This window comes from Melanaphis sacchari, unplaced genomic scaffold, assembly GCF_002803265.2.
Source record: "Melanaphis sacchari strain LSU unplaced genomic scaffold, SCAv2.0 Contig20_pilon_pilon, whole genome shotgun sequence".
Lineage (NCBI taxonomy): Eukaryota > Metazoa > Arthropoda > Insecta > Hemiptera > Aphididae > Melanaphis > Melanaphis sacchari.
In genome coordinates this window covers 4,794,519-4,813,978 of record NW_020271042.1, presented here as the reverse complement: position 1 = coordinate 4,813,978, position 19,460 = coordinate 4,794,519, and the positions used below count along the sequence as shown (strand labels likewise).

Genomic DNA, 19,460 nt, shown 5'->3' with positions numbered 1-19,460 from the left:
ATCAAAATTTGAACTACAAATGCTTATAACGTATTGCGCTTTTGAATTTTAATCATTTGTACATATCAGTAAAAATAAGTTATTTGGCATGATGAAGTTAAATCAAAAACAAAAACTAAACCAAAAAAATTCCAAATTTTTATTTTTTGTTCATGATTAAATACTTAAAAATATATTGAGATTTTTTAATTTTAACCACTTAAAATTAAAAACTAGGTTCAACTTTGTAAATGAAAATCGAAACATTTTTCAATCTGTTATCGTGTATATACTATATAGTGTATAGGCATTGATTATAGAATAGTCTATTCTATAATCAATGGTATAGGTATACAAAAAAAAAAAAACATCCTTAGCGTTTGTTTTAGTGAATCCTACAGCGATAATATAATGCTATAATATGAAGATAACATATATACCTGACTGACTATATCTATTATAAGTCACGGTACATAGGTTATCGACCTATATAGGTTAATCAAAATTAATGTAATATAATTATTAACCACTCCGTAATATTCTTGTACTCATATTTATATTGAATCATAACAGATATCATACTTATAAAACATAAATTTATTATCTCTGAAGGGTATCATTTAAACATAATACATATGTTGGACATATAAGTAGGTACTTATGTTATATTTTATATTATAACGCAGATAATGAATGCTTTGTTCGTCATGTGGCCTATACCAGTAAAAAAAATTTCATATTTTAATTCCATTAATCGTACCTGCTATAATAATATTGTTTGATTTATTTAATAGTACGTTTTTGAACTTTTACACACAAAATGTTGCCAAGCATATTATTTCTTAGTACAATTTCATTTGCTGTAATCGTCGTCACCAGTGCGTCGAATATTTTAGTGTTTATGCCAATGCCGTTTAAAAGCCATATTCGTGGATTTCAACCGTTGTTCGAAGAGTTAGCTCACAGAGGACACAACGTAACCGTTGTCAGTTCCTACCCTCAAAATCGTCAGATTGCCAACTACACAGATATTGGACCATTTTATATTAAAGAACTTGGTTCGTTAACCGTTAAATAACATATGTGAATTCTAATTAGGTACCTATAAATTATTGTAGTAGGTACTTAACACGTCTTGAATTAAAATTAAATTTTTATTTTTTAGTTTTCAATTTAAAAAGCACTAAATAATAATTTTCTTATTTGTGTTATTACATGATGATAGAATTATTTATGAAAATTTAAATATTTTATATACCTAAATGTTATTCCGAATTTATGAAATTGCTGATTACACGAAATCGGAAGAAAATTTCCGATTTCATAAAATCAACAACACTGTTGCCGAAAACGTGAATCGGCAAATTTTGATTGTTGGTTTCATGATTTAGGCAGACTTTTTCTTATAAAATTGCATGAATTCGGTTTCGGTAACACATTATAATGAAATAATTAAATGTTGATTATAACCGATGCAGCTCTTCTCCCTAAAAAGTATAATTTTTATAATTTATTCGAGATGCAGTCCTATTATAGTAATCTTAAAATTATTGAAGTATCTTGTTTTTTGACCAGAAATGTATACAATTACTTTTTTTTAATTAAAAAAAAATGATATTATTTACTATAATTTTCTGAAACTTTGTTTAATTTATGTATATACGATATTACATGGATCTTTCTTTAAACATGAAACCAGACAGTTTCTGTTATTGAAATTTTCCCGTTTTTGACAGATATAGATAAGTACTCTGCATTTGTCAATCTTTTTCTTAATCAAATACCAATTTTATAGAAAGAAATTGTACTTGTCTGGTTCTTGCACAGAACCCTTCGATTACAGTAATGATATTTATAACTAATTTGTTTTAGAAAGAAATGTAATGGAAATGATTAACAAGAACTTTGTGATGTCGGCTTTGTCAGTATGGGACCTTGGCTTAAAATTGTCCAAAGTTTTGACACATAAATCAATGGTGGACTTCTTCCAAACAACCTCTGACTCGTTTGATTTAGTTTTAATAGAATCGTGTTGTCAAGAATATACTGTGGCCTTAGGCCATAAATTCAACGCCCCCGTTATTAATCTGGCGCCGGCCATGATCTGGAACAGTATTAGCAAATGGCTGCACGTCCCTTCCACGTTCTCTTACATACCGAACATCTTTTTGGAAACAGAAAGCGATAATATGAGTTTCACTCAACGATTAAAAAACACCATTATTGGAATAATGCAATTGTATGTAGAAAATTACTTGTATTTACCTAAAATGAAGGAAATAATGGATACTCACTTGACATATAAAGGATGGCAATCTAGACCTTCGCTTGAAGACATGTTGAATAATGTGTCCTTAACACTAGTCAACGCTCATTATGCAATCGGTATATCCAGGCCATATACTCCAGGTGTTATTGATGTAGGTGGTATGCACATCAAAGAATCCAAACCTCTATCTGGCGTACGTATAATTAATTTATTAAAACTAAGATATAAGCACTATGGAAGCATTAAATATACCGTATATATTTTAATCATGTTTTTGTCCTTCGCTTCCAACTTTATGGAGTAAACCGCAAGCCATCTTTGTTGAATTAGGTATTTAGGTATATATGTTAATTTTTTCCCGCCACTCGAAGTATATTTTTTATGAGTGAATTCGCCATGCATAATTATGCCATTTTTTAATTAAATATAGTTAGATACTAGCATAATTATCTATGAAATTCTATCTTGATCCTTCGCCCAATATTCGTTACATAGTGCATGAGCTTTTCAGACAGTGATGCATTCCAGTATGCCGATTGTCACGAATGAACGTTACACAGGCACGTTTGACGTCTGAAAGCCTACAATAATTGATCTACTGACCTTGCGCCGGCTGTGTGACCAGATTTAAGTATTTTGTGAAGCGCGGGTCTAACCGATGACTTTTGAAATTACCCAATTGATTGATTTTTCATAACCATACAGCGCATTCGGTAATAACAATAAATAATTATTAAATCGTAATTTTGTTATGCACTTAACAGTGTCAATTATTGAGATGAGCTAAAACGGCACTTATATTAGTTATATTGAGTTGCTTATGCAAACTAGGTGATTATAAATCATAACCAATCAAGAAAGCAGGTACCAGCAGAATTAAAAGGCATAGTAGTAATTATCAGTAGACAGTAAGGTCGTAAGGACAATCGTAGACGTCAACAACAACCACCGAGGATCGACACCAAACGCTTCCGTGTGACATTGGATTTCGTTTCGTACTAATAGGCGTTCCATACGGTGTTGGACTTTTCTTGGCACCAATAGGTGTCTCTGCAGATCAACATGGCGTTATCCTAAGTTTTCCCCAATGCCACCGTATTTCTCTGTGCAAAGTTGAATTTTTTCTAAGCATTGCCAAACGCTACCGCGTTTTGGTACAATAGACGAGACCATACCTATAAACACAGGTATGGATTGAAATCCCAGTACATACACTCGTGGTTTTACAAAGGCCAAGAGCTACTACTAACGGGAAATTAATAAATTCAACAGAATTAAATCACAGTGCATTCAGATTCAAAGAGCTCGTTGGAACATAATTTTTAATTAATTCAACAAATACTTTCATTTCAATCACATTTTTATAAAATACTAAAAACTTTTATTTCTATGATCCTTATAAGCGACTGCGATACTGTTAATTTAATTGGTTTGTAATTGTATTAATTTAATATTTGTATTAAATTCAATTTCAATTCAAAATAAATATTATAAATAAACAATATCTACATAACTACTCACAAAACTCATATTATTGAGAATGGACTATAAAGCATGGGTCTTTTAGATGATATTATGATGAATTACAAGAGAATATTCGTATTACGTGCCGTTTATGTTTTTTAAAACTATTTTTTAAATTTTTTATAGCTTAACTAATAAATTAAAACTATTCAACTATATCTACTATATAATTCCATTAAATAAAATATATCAGCTTCTTACAAAATAAGTTTAAAAATGAATACAGAATTTATTGTATTCTTTTTTTTGTTTTAGGATCTTCAAACTTTTGTGGATTCGGCAGAGCATGGAGTAATTTATTTCAGTTTTGGTTCGTTGATTAACTTAAATCACCTACCTCAAGAAAAATTGAATATCTTTCTTGGAACAATTGAAAAATTAAAACAAAAAGTAATACTAAAATGGATCCCAAATTCTACTGTTAAATTATCTCAAAACGTTATGACTGGTTCGTGGTTTCCTCAAAGTGATATTTTAGGTAAATATATCAGTACAATGCAACCTAAGTATCTATATACTTACTATGTATTTGACGCTAATGATTCAATCAATCATTTTTTTTATTTGATTTACTTATACTTTTAATTTATTGCTTAAAACTGTGTAAGCAGCGACTTTTAAAATGGCTGAATTTCCAGAGTTATTTTCCAAACATGCTTTTGTCAATAGATGTATACCGAAAATACTACTTTGTACAAAATTATAAGATTTTATTTCCATCTATTTTAACATTTATATATATTACCTATCTATACAGCTCATCCAAATGTCAAACTTTTCATTACTCACGGAGGACTACATAGTTTAGAAGAAACCGTTTATTTTGCAAAACCTATAGTTGCTGTACCATTTTTTGGTGATCAGTTTTTAAACATGAAATTTGTAGAGAGAAAAGGCTATGGTAAACTAGTAGATTTTTTCAAAATGACTAATGAATCATTCGGAAATTCCATCAAAGAAGTGTTGTCTAATCCAATGTAAGCACTGATATAATTGATTGTATTATACCACACTGTGGCGTTAAGTTTTTTTAAATCTTTTTTAATTAGGTTTAAAAAGAATGTAGAAATTCAGAGTCAGATATATAGAGATCAACCCATGAAACCTTTAGATCGAGCTATCTACTGGATTGAGTATGTTATTCGAAACCGAGGAGCTGGACATCTAAAAAGTTACTCTGTGGAGTTAAATGATGTGCAGTATTTTTTATTTGACATAGTATTTTTTTTACTAATACCAGTTGTATGTATAGTTTGGTCATGTTATTTATTTATTGTGAAAATAACATAAAAACTTTATTAAAATATTATACTGTATATAATTATTTTAAACCTTTATCACTTAAATTAAACATTTAATTTAAATTTATTTAAAATATTAAATTGTATTAAAAATAAGAAGAACCAAACTAATAATTATAATCCTCCAATAGAAAAGGTATCTTATAAAATTGTATTAATATTTTATATCACTACAATAAGTTTAAGCTGTATTTGAAATGTTTATACGGCAATATATTAGAAATAACAACTATAAATTGCAATAGGTAACAAATTATTGAATGAAGCAAATTCTATACAATTTATTATCACAGTAAAACTTCTATGTAACGGTCACCGAAGGAACAGGAAATGATGATCGCTGTTTAGAGGTAGCCACAGCTGTCCTATATTAGAGCTAATCATTCATAGAAGTGCAATACTTCCAGATGACCGCTATGTAGAGTACCTGAGTACCTACAAAAAAACCAAATACACAATTATTGGCATATACTGAAAATGTATTTATAAAATAAGTAAAATTAAAGAATTATTTACTTATATATATAATATATGTATAATTTAAAATTAAAAAGTTTTGTATATTATAAATATGTATCAAACTTAACTATGAAGTACCTATAAAAATCATTCAAGTGACATTGGATAATAATTAAAGTGGATATTTAGCTAGCCTATCACTATTTGAACCTGGAAATTTCGGTTATTGTTTCGGTGTTGCAGTTTTATGAGTATTAAACTAACAAACGAAGGAATTAATATATTTTATGATTATCTTATTGATACGTATTATATTAATGAAGATAAAACAGTCTCGCCATATCTTTCAGCATCACGTGAAATTTCAGGTAAAAGAAAACAAACGCCTGTAAGTCGTTTCACAGATCATTTGGAAAATATTTTTACTTGCTCCAACCAAATATTTTGTTTTTTTAATGAATTTTTAAAAATTATTCAAATTCAATCATATGATATCAAAATAAATAGCGTTGAAAAAGAAAATAAGATAAATAATCATAATTCATAAGTCATAAGTATAAAAAATAAAAAACATATTAAGTAGTTTAAGAATATATATCTAAAAATTTAAATGTAAATTTTTATATGTTTGAATTTGTAAAAAAGATAAGCTATTACTAGAAAAAAGTTTAACTAGGAGATAAAATAAAAATTTATTTATAATAGATAACTATACATTTCTCTTATTTTCAATTAGTTTTTTTAAAAAAGTAAAAATTGACACTCGAAGCATTTCTACTCAATGATATTCAAATTCAGTACAATACAAGTTGCAAGTGTTGCGAACGGCAGTACAACTCAATAGTTTTTGTAATGTATTATTAATGTAAATTATCTAGTCGTGCGGCGATAACTGATTCAAAGATAGTCAAAACACACGAGCCACGCGATTATTCATGCTACTCCACTTTCTTGGTTAAGAATATTTCATGCACGTCATTTTTATTATTTGACATTTGACAGTACATATTTTATGATGGCTTCATAAATTTCTTGTAAAAAGGTAATTTTAAAATTAATTTTTGATTTTTGATTATATACGTAGTATTAATACCAAAAGGGTAATATCTGAAAACACATTTAAATTAACAAACAGAAAACTTGATACAACTGCATGGTGCATGTCTATTAAATCATTCTAAAGTCAAAATTATAGTCCTAGAGTGTGAATTTAGTGCCAGTCGCACGTCTCAAAATGTGTGCATAGAAATTACATCTTTAACGAATTTAAAGATTTTGAAGATTTCCCATTGACAATATATTATGTAATATGTTAATATTGTTTTATAGCCAGACCACTCTGCCTCATTTTCTGTTATCAACATATTATATTACTATTTATTCTTTGTACCTACTAGTTCCCACTACCTACTAATTTTTACTAAATAGTTATTGTTAAATTATGTTGAACCTTGAGTTTTCGTATAGGAAGTATTAACAATTCAACTCACATGGACATGGAAGTAAGATGTAATACCTACGTTATATATAATTTTTACTCGTACGGGACAGTTTGATTTTTTTAAACAGATACGTATCTAACTTACTGATTATTCATAATTGAGAATCCTCTATATATAAATTATATTTCACATGTAAATACTTCAAGATTATTATTAAATATTATGCGTAATTTTAATTTTTTAGTATATAAATTAATTAAGCGATAAGAACCAAAATAACAACTAAGAATTGGATGATTATTATGCTCTATTACTATACTAATTAAAACTATCTTATCTATTTTTAAATAAAAAATGTATTCTTATTAATTTAACAGTAGATAATCGGTATGATAGTATTATACAAATATTTCATGTCTTTATTTTATAAATTAAGCTAATTGTTCAGACTGTTCAGTTGCACATAACTAAAAGTTAAATTACAGTAATATCTTTTTGAGTTATCTTTTTATTGCATTTGAATTCACTATCAGACAAATCCATGTTTACTCATATTTAATTTATTAATTAACGGAGAAGTACGTTTGTTGTACCCATTTGTAAATAATTTTATTCTTTATCTTATCAATGAATAAAACGATTTCGCTCAAAAATGGAGTTGACTGGTTGTTGTATTAGATCCTTCAATTACAGTTTAAACAACACTTTACACTTGGTTTTGAAATAACACAGTCAGATTTTTTTTATGTCACTTACCGTTCACGTAATGCATATTAAAATAATAATATATAATTTTGTACAGTTCTTTAATTTATTCTTAAATTATTAAAACATAAAATATGAGTTTTAAATTATTTTTATAACCCGTATTCTTTGTTTAGTATTAAAATTATAAAATAATAATTATTACAAATCTGATCTTCAATTTGTTACATTTAATACAACTATAATGTTAATTCTGTTTAATTAAAGGTAAATATTGTTGAAACAAATAGCAGATCAACATAAATAAGGCTGAATTATTCACACAGTGAAGATGGAAAATTATAATTTTATAAAATGGATTTTTAAACTTCTTTTCTTAATCACTGCTACACAAAGTGCCAACATACTTGTTTTTGCACCAATGCCGTTTAAAAGTCACTTTAGAGGATTTCAACCATTATTCAAAGAACTTGCTAATAGAGGACATAATCTTACAGTAGTTAGCACGTTTCCACTGAAAACACCATTGCAAAATTACACAGACATCCCAATTTCAGTAGATAAGAGTATTTTAAAAAGTAGGTCATTAATTATTTCAATTAACAAATAATATAAAAGTATAAAATGTATGTATATTCTAAAATAATTTTAATATAGGTATTATGATTATTTTTTGGCATAGGTATTAATCCAATGGAGTTGGCTAGTCATGGTTTTTTAACAGTAGTACCTAGTATGTGGTATATGTCTACAAATTTAGGCCAAAAAATGGTTTCCAAACCAGAAATGCAAAATTTCATTCTATCTCAAGATTACGAATTCAATCTAGTTATGGTTTTCCCATTTTGCCAAGAATACACTGTTACACTAGGCCATAAGTACAAAGCACCAGTTATTAATTTAGGTGTTTCGATGTTGTGGCCATCCAATAGTAAATGGATTGGTGAGCCATCTACATTTTCATACATACTTGATCAACGAACTAGAGCAACAGATCAAATGACTTTCATCGAACGGTTCAAAAACACTATTATTGGAATTTATCAATTATTTTTAGAAGATTATTATTATTTACCTTTACAAAAAGAAACCATGAATAAATATTTTAAATATAAAGGCTATGAATCTAGACCTCCTATTGAAGATATGTTGAGAAACGTGTCGGTGACATTAATCAATTCGCATTACAGTATTGGTGTGACAAGACCTTACTTGCCTAGTACAATTGAAATTGCAGGACTTCATGTGAACAATCCAAAACCATTAACTGGAGTACGGAAATTTAACTATTATCACATTCGTTTTTATCAAAGTACTACCTATAGTTAAAAATTAATTTTTTATAGAAATTTTTGGAGTTTGTTGAATCTGCTGAGTACGGAGTTATATATTTTAGTTTTGGTACTATTGTGGATCCATCCACGTTACCAAATTCAACTATAGAAATTTTCATTAACGTTTTAAAGAAGGTGAAACAAAAAGTAATGTGGAAGTGGGATTCAAAGAATTTGCCACAATTACCCAGTCACATTATGATTAGCAATTGGTTCCCACAATCCGATATTTTGGGTATCTATTATCAACCTAAAATTTTCATTGATACCTATTAATTTTAACATACTTTTAATATTTATTGAATAGGTCACCCTAATGTTCGTCTATTCATCACACACGGAGGTGTACACAGTCTCGAAGAAGCTACCTATAATGCGTTACCAATTGTTGGCATTCCTTTCTTTGGCGACCAACACATGAACATGAGATTAGCTGAACGCAATGGGATCGGAAAAATGGTGGACCATATTGATTTGAATGAAGAATCCATGCTATCTGCCATAAATGAAGTTCTTACAAACCCAAAGTAAATATAATTTAAATACGTATAATTTCATAAGTAAGTATATACCCTACAAAATAATACATTATTTAGCTAATGATAATTCATGATGAATTTTAGATACAAAGAAAACTCGAAGTTACGAAGTGAAATATTTAAAGATACCCATCCAAAACCAATGGATCGGGCAATTTATTGGATTGAATATGTTCTCCGTCATGGGGGGGCTAATCACCTTAGGAGTAGTAGTGTTGTATTAAACTATAATCAATATTTCCTAGGAGACATTTTTTTTTTAATTATTGGCATGGCTGCTGTTAATATATTCTTAATAACAATAATGATAAAATATATTTTAAAAATTAAAAATATCAATTTTTTTAAGAAAAACAAATAAAATATGAATATTGATTACAATTTACAATATTTTACATCACTATATAAGTAACAAGTATATTAACTTGTCAGTAGCAAATCTATAATTTTTATTTCTAATAGGTACTTGATAATTTTGATTACCAACACGTTTAGTAATACCATTGATTATAAATCAATTTATAATAATACATAAGTCGGTAATATAGCTATAATAAGATGTGCAAAACAGCTAATATCTATCCACCCACAATATATTCAAAATTCTATCTATTAATATATTTTATTTTTTGAAAGTTGCGGTCTTACAGGTTTTATAATTACTATTTTCGCGTATTATAAGTATATAACTTATATCTTTAAAATACAATTATTTTATTTTATTAATAAAGGTACTAAGATGTTTTCAGTAATAATTTTAATTAATTGGGTTTTTTGGTTAAGACTTTTATTTTATTTTATAGTTTAGTACCTATTTAGTAACTTTATATTTTATAAATTGCTTTTGTAATAATTGTAAAATCGAAAAAATGTATATGTCATAACTAGAACACGGAAGTAAATGCATTTGCATGTTTTTTGGGGGGCTATATTAGATTTATTGCTAAGTAAGTTTTAAACTAATTTCACGACACTACATACAATATATTAAAAGTTTATAATGCATATTTTTGCATTTTTAGTGGTTTTGTAATTTTAATAGCATATTTTTGAATTTTACTATTTTTTAAAGCATATTTGATAATTAATGATATGTTTATAATACAATTTCAAAATTTGACAATAAAAAAAAAAAAGAAAAGAATACTTTATAATGTACACTTATTTTGAGGGTTTTCACTAGATATTACTTATTGTATTGTGTTTTCCCGTTTTTATAAATAAATATTTAGTACAAAATAATAAAATATAAAAATATTTATATTTATGAAAATTATGAGAAGAAAAAAAAATAAGTGCAATTTTTAAAACATATTTGTTCTATTATAAGCGTATACGTGCATACACATTTAGTACTTTTTAAGTACATTAAGTTTCGAACCCTATTAACTTTTACCTATATTCATAGGCATGCGCAGACTTCTGAGTCGGGTATGGCTAAATTCAATCTGACTCCCCCCCCTCCCCGTCACGGTCAATCAAGAAAAAAAATGTATCATGCCTATGGGCAAATATCTATGATTTTGATTTATTTTATTATCAATTCAATTTTCTACGGCTATAATGCCTAATTACTTTCTTAGGTACCAAGTACCAACCCATCCACGTATAAAAAAAAAAAGCTTAGGTGGGGCTAAAGCCCAATCAGCCATACCCGTGCGCACGCCTATGCCTATATTATGTTAAGAAACATAATTTTATTGAATATAATAACTAAGTTCCTAATTATTGAAAAGATTGTGTTCCCTAATTAGTAATTTCGTTTACTATAAAATATATGCTACTTAATAACAATATGTCAATTTAGGTTCATGGTTCAAAAAATTAATAACACTTAATATACTATTATACTTACTAATTATTCATGCAAAATGTGATTGATAGGTATAATGATTTTAGAGCTTTAAAGCTAAAGTCTTACTTTTTTTTTAGATCCTGATCGGAGCGATGAATGTATTGATTTTATTAGCTATGATAACGTCTTTAATTTTATATTTTTTTTTTTTTTTTTGTGGAAGAATATGCAATAAATTGTTAATAAAATGCTTAGATTTTGAAAAAAAGGTGATTTCAGATATTAAATTGGATCTAGTTTGTACTTTAAGAAGTCAAACTGGTTATTTTTTATAAATGTCGATAAAATAAATTATTTGTTAGGAAATTTAATATAAAGCTTCTTATACATTGTTAATTTCTCTATTAAAAATATCGAAAATTTATATTAACAATATTTTTTTTAAAGCCTTTAAAGTTAGAATTTCGACAAAATTATTTTGTCATAAAAATTCAAAAAAATATTAACAAATTATTTCATGATAAAAATTCAAAATAAATTTTAGTTTTTATACCTAAAATTTTAAAATTTAATATTAGGTTCTTTATAAGTTATACCTACTATTTATATACATATAAAAAAATTCTACCGAATAGCCCAATTAATTTTAATAAGAATTTCAAATTCAAATGTATACAACATCTGTATTCACCCGTAAAATAATTATTTCACCTCAAACAACTTTTTTGTTTTCGTGTATTTCAAAAAAAAAAAAAATAATAATACATAGGTACTAAATATGTTTACTAAATATTTATATTATCATTAATATTATTATCTCTATTCGTGCTACAGTACTACAGAATCACAGAACAATATTTATAAAAAACGTAATATATTGAACACAGGTCAGTTGTCAATAGAATAAAACAAATAATTTTGGGCAAAGTCAAGGTGAATTGAATATTAAATATCAACGCAACTCAACTACATTGTGCGTACTGCAATGAGTGCACTCTATTTTATAGTCTACATAGAGGCGTATTTACGATTTTAGCGCCCTTTTTTTCTCTAAAAAAAAAAATTGTCGTGAGGGGGAGGCTGATCAATTTTTACACATCGGTGGTTTACTTAAAAAAAAAAGGTCATCAGATAAAAAACGCTTAGCCCAATAATATCTTATTTTTACTTAATAATACTTTTCTAGCGTAGAGCCCTCTTTAAGAGACTTACAATTTGGCGCTCGGGGCGATTGCCTACATTCACCCCCCCCCATAAATACACCACTGATTCTGCAACTTAACTGACTGCATAGTAAATTAGTACGTATTTGACATTGGCCGTACTGCGTAGTACTATTATCACGCAACAGTTTAACCCACTCTGCGATATTATCATTGTGGTAAAATAAAGTGTAGATTTTAGATATCAAACCAAAACAAACAACAATTATTATATACAATGAAAAATGAAAATAATAAATATTAATATTGTATAATTGAGAAGTTTAGTTTTACTTGTTTTAATAATATTACTTGTTTTTAAAATGTATTAATGTATACCATTTCAACATAAAGAATATGACGTCTATATTATTATACTTAATTATGCAAACTTAAGTGTCTAACCGTTTCATCATTAAGATTTCAACATGTCGGTTCAACTTAAAGTATTTGCCAAAGCTATTGATCTATCAAAAATTAAAGCTTATTTATTTGGATCTAATAATACAAAGGGTAATTGATAAACAAAAAAATAATTATTTCCATAATAAAATTATTAAATTAATTTTTTTTTTTTTTTGTAGATGTTTTAAATGACTCTGTAAGTTGCATATCTCCTGGAGGTGAAATCATAGTATTTGGATATGACAATAAAATAATTACCTTTACGCGTTAGTATATTTATTTTGTTTATAAAATTAAATATTTTATATTGTTTTTTATTTTATAGCGAAGTGGTTTTCCAGTTCTACTAATGATAATATTATAAGCCAAACTTTTCAAACATTTTGTAATAATGACATTGCCCAAACAAACAAGTATGTTATATTTATGTTTACAAAACACTTAATATTATTGTTTTAAAAAAAATTAATCATTATTATCCTTTTTTTTTAATTTAACAATAAATTGTATATTATTTCAGTGAACAAATCACATCAATGTTATGTCTACCGATTGCAGCAATTGATACAAAACTGTCTACTCATTGTAGTCCTGATTGGTTTTGCATTGCCATAGGATTTTCAAGTGGTTTTGTCAAATTTTACACTGAAGTTATTCTCAATTAATTTTTATTTTTAATTAATTGTTGTCAAATAATAAATTATCCATTTTATTTATAAGGATGGAGACCTCTTACTATCAAAATTATTCCATAATAGTGCTGTTTTGAAATTAAGGTGTCAAAGTCATCAGCCTGCAAAAATTAATCCTCCAACTGTAGAACAACCTGAAGAAATTGCAATTTTATATAGTAAAGTTATGTGTACAGTTGATGGCACAATATTCATTAATAGTTTAAGGTCTTGTAAAAATCAATTAGCTAAAAGTAAGTATAGTAATAAGTAGTAATAATTATTCTTTTTCTTTTATTCTTATTTCAATTAAATCGAAAATATTAGCTTTCTATAATTATATTCGCCACTAATAAGTAAAATATGTGTATACCTACAACTCGCTTAGTTGAAATAATTAAAACTAATAGAAAAGGTATATTATTTTAATCAAATTATACATATATGTTAATTGGTATTATTAATATTTTAGTTCAAGCAAAATGTTTGGGTGATATAAGTATCTCTCCATTAACATATAAAAAGTGGGCTTTTGATGTTCAAAAAAAGATAAATGATGCTGCTATTGGGCCAAAATATGATATTACTAGTTTTCAACATATAGTAGCAGCTAATATTTGCAAAGGTATTAGTGGTGAAAAACAAAATTGTATACCACAAATGACTCAAATTATAACTGCTGGCCATGAACCATACTTAGCAATTCATTATACAATTGGAGGACAGGCTCAACCTACTTTTGGAAATATAACTAAAGCAGTTGCAAATAAATTGAAATCTTCTTTTATTCAAACATTACCGTAAGCATTTAATTGTTTCATAACAAGTTTAAAATAAATTGATTAACTATATGTTTATAATTTTAGTTGTTGGTTATCATATAATTTATCATTAAATGAAACTCCTGATACACTAGAACAACCTGAACAGCTTGGATGTCGGTAATAATTTAATTAAAATATAATACAAATTATTTTGTACAATATTCATAATAAACATAGTAAAATATCAAATTTATAATTAGTTTTAGCCTCAATGAAATGGAATGTGAAGCTTTAAAAATTGAATTAAGTCCCCAATTATCCATAGGAGTAATCTCTGATAATTTAGGGAAAGTAACACTTTTCGAGGTCAATGCTGGAGGAATAATACGGTAATTTAAGTTTGTGGTTAATTTATTTGTTAACAATAATTATTTTGAATATTTAGAACATGGGACGGATATAAAGACGTTCAATTTGGATGGCTTGTTGTCAATGAAAATAAAAGTTCTAGTTCTAAACAAGCATTATTTTTAGTAATGTTTATACCTAATAGAGAAGTATTAGAAGTATGGTCAATGCACAATTATGAAAAAATATCAATGTCTAAAGTTTCTAAAACTGGAAGGTATGTTCTATTACAAATTTTTGGATCATTGGTTATTTAATAACTTATTGATTATTATTAATATTTTAGGCTATTTTACACAAACTTTGGTTTATTTGGAGCTCTAAGTACATCAAGAATGAACATATATAATGCTAATTATCGCTGTTATTTTATAGATGAAACAGAAAATATTACAGAAATAAATGTACCTTTTCACTGTATAGAAAGGTATATTGTTTACTAAAATATTTGACATATTCATCACATAATATTATTTAATTTATATTTTTAAATTTTTATAAATAATTTTAGTCATTCTAATAGTCAACTGTCTCAAGATATGTATACATTTAAAACATTCAAATTATTATGTAAAAGTGAAAATGTTGATAACGAAATACTCTGCGAAGAAGTTGTAAAATTAGTTAATAATTTAATGACTGATAAAGTAAGACAACAAGCATTTGATTATATTACAACTAGTAAAAGTATAACACAAAATGCCTTGGTTACATTTTTGAAAAGCTTACAAACAAATTTAAAAGAAAAAAGTAAAATTTTGATAAACAATTAAAATACTTCAATTTATAGTAATTTTAATTTAATTTTAGATCAAAGTGAATCTCAAAATTTTAATGAAAATTTATTGAAAAATACTGATAATCATTTGAAACTCATAACGTTTTTAACGTTTTTATCCAATTATCAAGGGAAGTGTCATCGTTTTCAGGCATCATCTTTATCAGCTGAAGATAAAATACAAGTATATAAGTATAATGCTATATTGGATTTATAACATTTATTCATGTTTACTTTTTTTAAAGGAATTATCTAAAACACTTCGTTTAAACGATCAAGATATGGATAAAATTATTTCATTACTTCCTATAGAACCAAAAAAAAAAACTGTAGTGATGTTTTATGATGATGTTAAATCATTGAATTTAATTGAATTACTGTCTTATTTTAATATGACTGGTGAAAATATCTCTATAAAAATTGATAAAAATCTCGATGAATTATGTAATATTTACCTATTATTTATATGTATTTGTAAAAATTGTATATTAAAAAAAAATATATTTTTTAGGTAAACATATATTTGAACCTATTATGCAGTTTGATAATGATATTGGAGAATGGAATTCTGCATGGATAGCTAGTGGTATTCAATTACCAGATATGGTATATTTAGCTGTTAAATATTGGCTATCAAAACCACTCACCTTAACAATTGTAACAGAAATGTTAAATTTTCACAGAGCAATTGACACAATTTGTAATTCAAATGGTATGAGTTTACGTTATAAATCACTATGGAATTTATTAATTATAAAATATTTATTTTTGTTTTTCAGGAATAAAATTTGATTGGAATGCAATCCAAGATCAGTTTTCAAATAGTTCAAATACATTTGCTTGTTTAACTGGAGCTATAATATGTAAAACTATTGCATCTTGTAGAAAAACAGGTTGGTCATTGTATTAATGTACATTAGTATGATTATATGAGTGAGAATCAAAGGGGTTGCTTTTAATACTTTTGTTATTTGTAAAATTTATATTTGTAGTTAATGTTAACAATGAATGGGAATGTATTTCTGATGATGACTATCAATGGAATTTATTAATTGAAAGACTTGAACAATTATGCCATCTCAATGCAACATTAAAATATTGTTCAAAAGAACCAGTTGGAACACTTCACTGTTTAAAATATGAGTTCTCGTCCATTACACTAACAGAGTTACTTCAACTTGGACGTGGTATTATCACTAATTACTAATTACATTTATCAGTAACAATATATTTTAATAGTTACAATTACAATATTATCTTACATAATAATTATTTTTTAGGTGGAGTGTCTACACTTGTTAGTAAATGGTTAGCTAGTATAGGCTTAGATCCTACTTTAGTGATTGATGAGTATTTAATAGACTTCGATAAAAAAAAAACTAAACCATTAAATCAAAATAAAGGAATTATAGGTATTCAAGAAGGACTTGTTATAAATATAGATACAGCAGTTGAAGTCAAAGCATTAAATATGGCAGAAAAAGAAGTATTAGATACATTAAAACGTCTGAAAACCTGTTTTCCACACAGTTTGAATGGGAATACATTATTAAGTAATATTTTTTGGGAATATGCATCTGCTTGGAAAAATTGTGTTGCTGATCTTAGACCACTTAAGACAGCTTTAGATGTTGCTAATACTATACCATGTTTGCATACAAGAGAAAGCAAGTATAATATTTTATGATATAAAATTGTGATTAGTATTAAAACTAGTGTATTTTAATTAAACTTTTAGACATGTGTTATTTGGTGTGGTCTACACATATATCTCCTGTTTTTTTATCAGCTGTAAGGCTTATTGATCGTGTTGGAAAAGTTCCTAAAGATAAGTTATGTATTAAAGATGTTGGGATGCCAGATCAATATATAGTCAAATTTTTTGATTTATGTGATCGTTTTTTTGACATCATTATTAAGGTTGACATAATAATAATAATATAAATGATTAATATTATATTTCCCTTGATGGTAATCAATTTATGATATTTCAGGCATCTTTATCAGCTGAAGAAGTTGAACTTGCTGAAATAAAACATGATTTTTTTTGGGAAAATTGGAAAAACAGTAACCAACATAAGCTTACTCTTGTTCAAATAGCTTTAAATAAACCTAATCCTGATCAAGAAATTCTTTTTTTGACTCATCAATTTGTTAGAACATTTCATATATTGGCTAAATTTTCATTACATATAAATAAACCACTAAATAGTCTATTTGACTGTCATGTAAGTTATTATTAAACAAATATTTTTTTTCTATATAATAAAACTATCTTTTATAGGTACATGAAATTGATATTTCTAATTTGAACCAAAACACTTTTAATCAAGAAATGCCAAGAACTAAAGTTAAAAAATCGAAAACTAATTTTTTAATTAATTCTATTAATTCAGCAGTTTGCCTTATACAAAAAGATTGTGAGGTATATATGTGTTAATCTTTACGTGGTTAACTGTTAACTATACAAATAATTGAAAGTTGTAGTCAATATAAGCAAAATATTTTCTAAAATGTTAAGTAATCATTATAAATAATTAAAGTTATCATTAAGTTGCTATCAATAACTTATTTTTAAAGTTAATATCAAATATGTTGTGCAACTTAAACAATACAAAAATAATATCCCATTAATGAATTTTTTTGATTCAATTTTAATTATAAATAATGAAACTGTTTTAGGATGGTCAATATGAATTTGAAAGTAAAGAATGTATGTTTTGGATAAGTAAAATATTTCAATTAGCTTTAGATTGGCAACTAAATTTAGATGATCTTAGAATATGTCAAGTTGTTTCGCTGTATAGTAAAGGACACGATCGTTTGGCTGAAGAAGTAAAAGATTGATTTTATTTTTTATTTTAGTTCAAAACATATCTATAATATTTAATTTATTTTATAGATTATACCAGTTGTTCACAATAAAGAAAACCTCATAAAACATTTAATGAATGTAATTAAACATAGATTGAAATTTGAAATATGCATTAGCGATTTAGACTTTCATGATAAAATTGTACACTTTAGCCCAGAAATTGTTTCTTGGCTTAAAAGTCCAGTAAGTTTCACAATATGAAATACTAAATGTTTAAATTTAAATTAAATGCTAATTATTGATTTCAGGTAACAATAGATGTTGAAAAATCATTATTAAAAGAAACTTTAGAATTAGTACAAACTGTAATAACTTTATTACCAGAAAATGATAGTCAACATGAATTTATTAGCAATCTAATGGATAGTTTGATATCTTTGATTAATAGTTAATAACAAAATACATTCGTGTAGATTTAATATTTCAAATGTTACCTCTGAATATTTAACAATTCAATAAATAATACAATATTATGTGATACTTAAATAGAATATTTTATAATTCAGTTAATATGAATTTAAGTGCTAAGCTGCACATAATATTTTTTAGTAAAAATAATTATTTTTTGGTATTTATATATTAAAAATTCTTCTATTACATGATTTGCCTATTTAACTAGTCTTTTGTGAAAATATTGTTTAGTATTTTATTTATGTTAATAAAATAATATTTATTACATAAACTCCTTACATTTTTCAATCTACAAACAAAAACATGCCATTATTCAACATGAATAAATGATAAAATAATATTTTCTTGAACACGATGAGCAAAAAGTAAAATAAATAAAACAACATGGGATTTTTATGTGTACAACAAAATTCAAAAATTGTATTGTCTACCATACTATAGTCCAATTTATTTGAACAATTTAAATTAATTATGTAACAAACAATAACAGTTACATGATTTTAGGAATGAATACAATCTAATCTACCTGTACCATAAACTCCTATAGTCAATAAAAAAAAAAAAACTTAGAAATAATTTGTATTTGATATTTAAAAATA

General features: G+C 26.2%; 3 protein-coding genes across 5 annotated transcripts; all 3 read left to right on the top strand.

The window, feature by feature from the left end:
- The first annotated feature begins 687 nt into the window (after positions 1 to 687).
- Positions 688 to 5,078, top strand: LOC112593720 (UDP-glucuronosyltransferase 2C1-like). Its single transcript, XM_025338236.1, has 5 exons — positions 688 to 1,037; positions 1,852 to 2,441; positions 4,028 to 4,250; positions 4,530 to 4,749; positions 4,822 to 5,078. The coding sequence occupies exons 1-5, from the start codon at positions 800 to 802 to the stop codon at positions 5,060 to 5,062; spliced, it is 1,512 nt and encodes a 503-aa protein (XP_025194021.1). The 5' UTR covers positions 688 to 799; the 3' UTR covers positions 5,063 to 5,078.
- Positions 5,079 to 6,457: 1,379 nt separating this feature from the next.
- LOC112593584 (UDP-glucuronosyltransferase 2C1-like) lies at positions 6,458 to 10,217 on the top strand. 3 transcript variants are annotated; one of them, XM_025338056.1, is made up of 6 exons: positions 6,458 to 6,574; positions 7,947 to 8,257; positions 8,362 to 8,951; positions 9,026 to 9,248; positions 9,321 to 9,540; positions 9,637 to 10,217. In XM_025338056.1, exons 2-6 carry the CDS (start codon positions 8,011 to 8,013, stop codon positions 9,911 to 9,913), a joined length of 1,557 nt encoding a protein of 518 aa, XP_025193841.1. In that variant the 5' UTR covers positions 6,458 to 6,574; positions 7,947 to 8,010; the 3' UTR covers positions 9,914 to 10,217. The 3 variants fall into 3 exon arrangements, with proteins under 3 accessions (XP_025193841.1, XP_025193840.1, XP_025193839.1); XM_025338055.1 differs by lacking the exon at positions 6,458 to 6,574 and adding an exon at positions 6,955 to 7,034; XM_025338054.1 differs by lacking the exon at positions 6,458 to 6,574 and adding an exon at positions 7,572 to 7,737.
- A 2,625-nt stretch (positions 10,218 to 12,842) lies between these two features.
- On the top strand, positions 12,843 to 18,905 carry LOC112593709 (rab3 GTPase-activating protein non-catalytic subunit). The gene is made up of 23 exons (XM_025338226.1): positions 12,843 to 13,062; positions 13,134 to 13,220; positions 13,280 to 13,367; positions 13,475 to 13,604; positions 13,675 to 13,879; positions 14,098 to 14,425; positions 14,492 to 14,566; positions 14,650 to 14,778; positions 14,835 to 15,014; positions 15,084 to 15,224; positions 15,309 to 15,547; positions 15,608 to 15,759; positions 15,821 to 16,019; positions 16,087 to 16,287; positions 16,355 to 16,468; positions 16,568 to 16,762; positions 16,856 to 17,242; positions 17,314 to 17,495; positions 17,570 to 17,803; positions 17,860 to 18,000; positions 18,258 to 18,410; positions 18,478 to 18,633; positions 18,699 to 18,905. Exons 1-23 carry the CDS (start codon positions 12,978 to 12,980, stop codon positions 18,840 to 18,842), a joined length of 3,945 nt encoding a protein of 1,314 aa, XP_025194011.1. The 5' UTR covers positions 12,843 to 12,977; the 3' UTR covers positions 18,843 to 18,905.
- Positions 18,906 to 19,460: the final 555 nt, after the last annotated feature.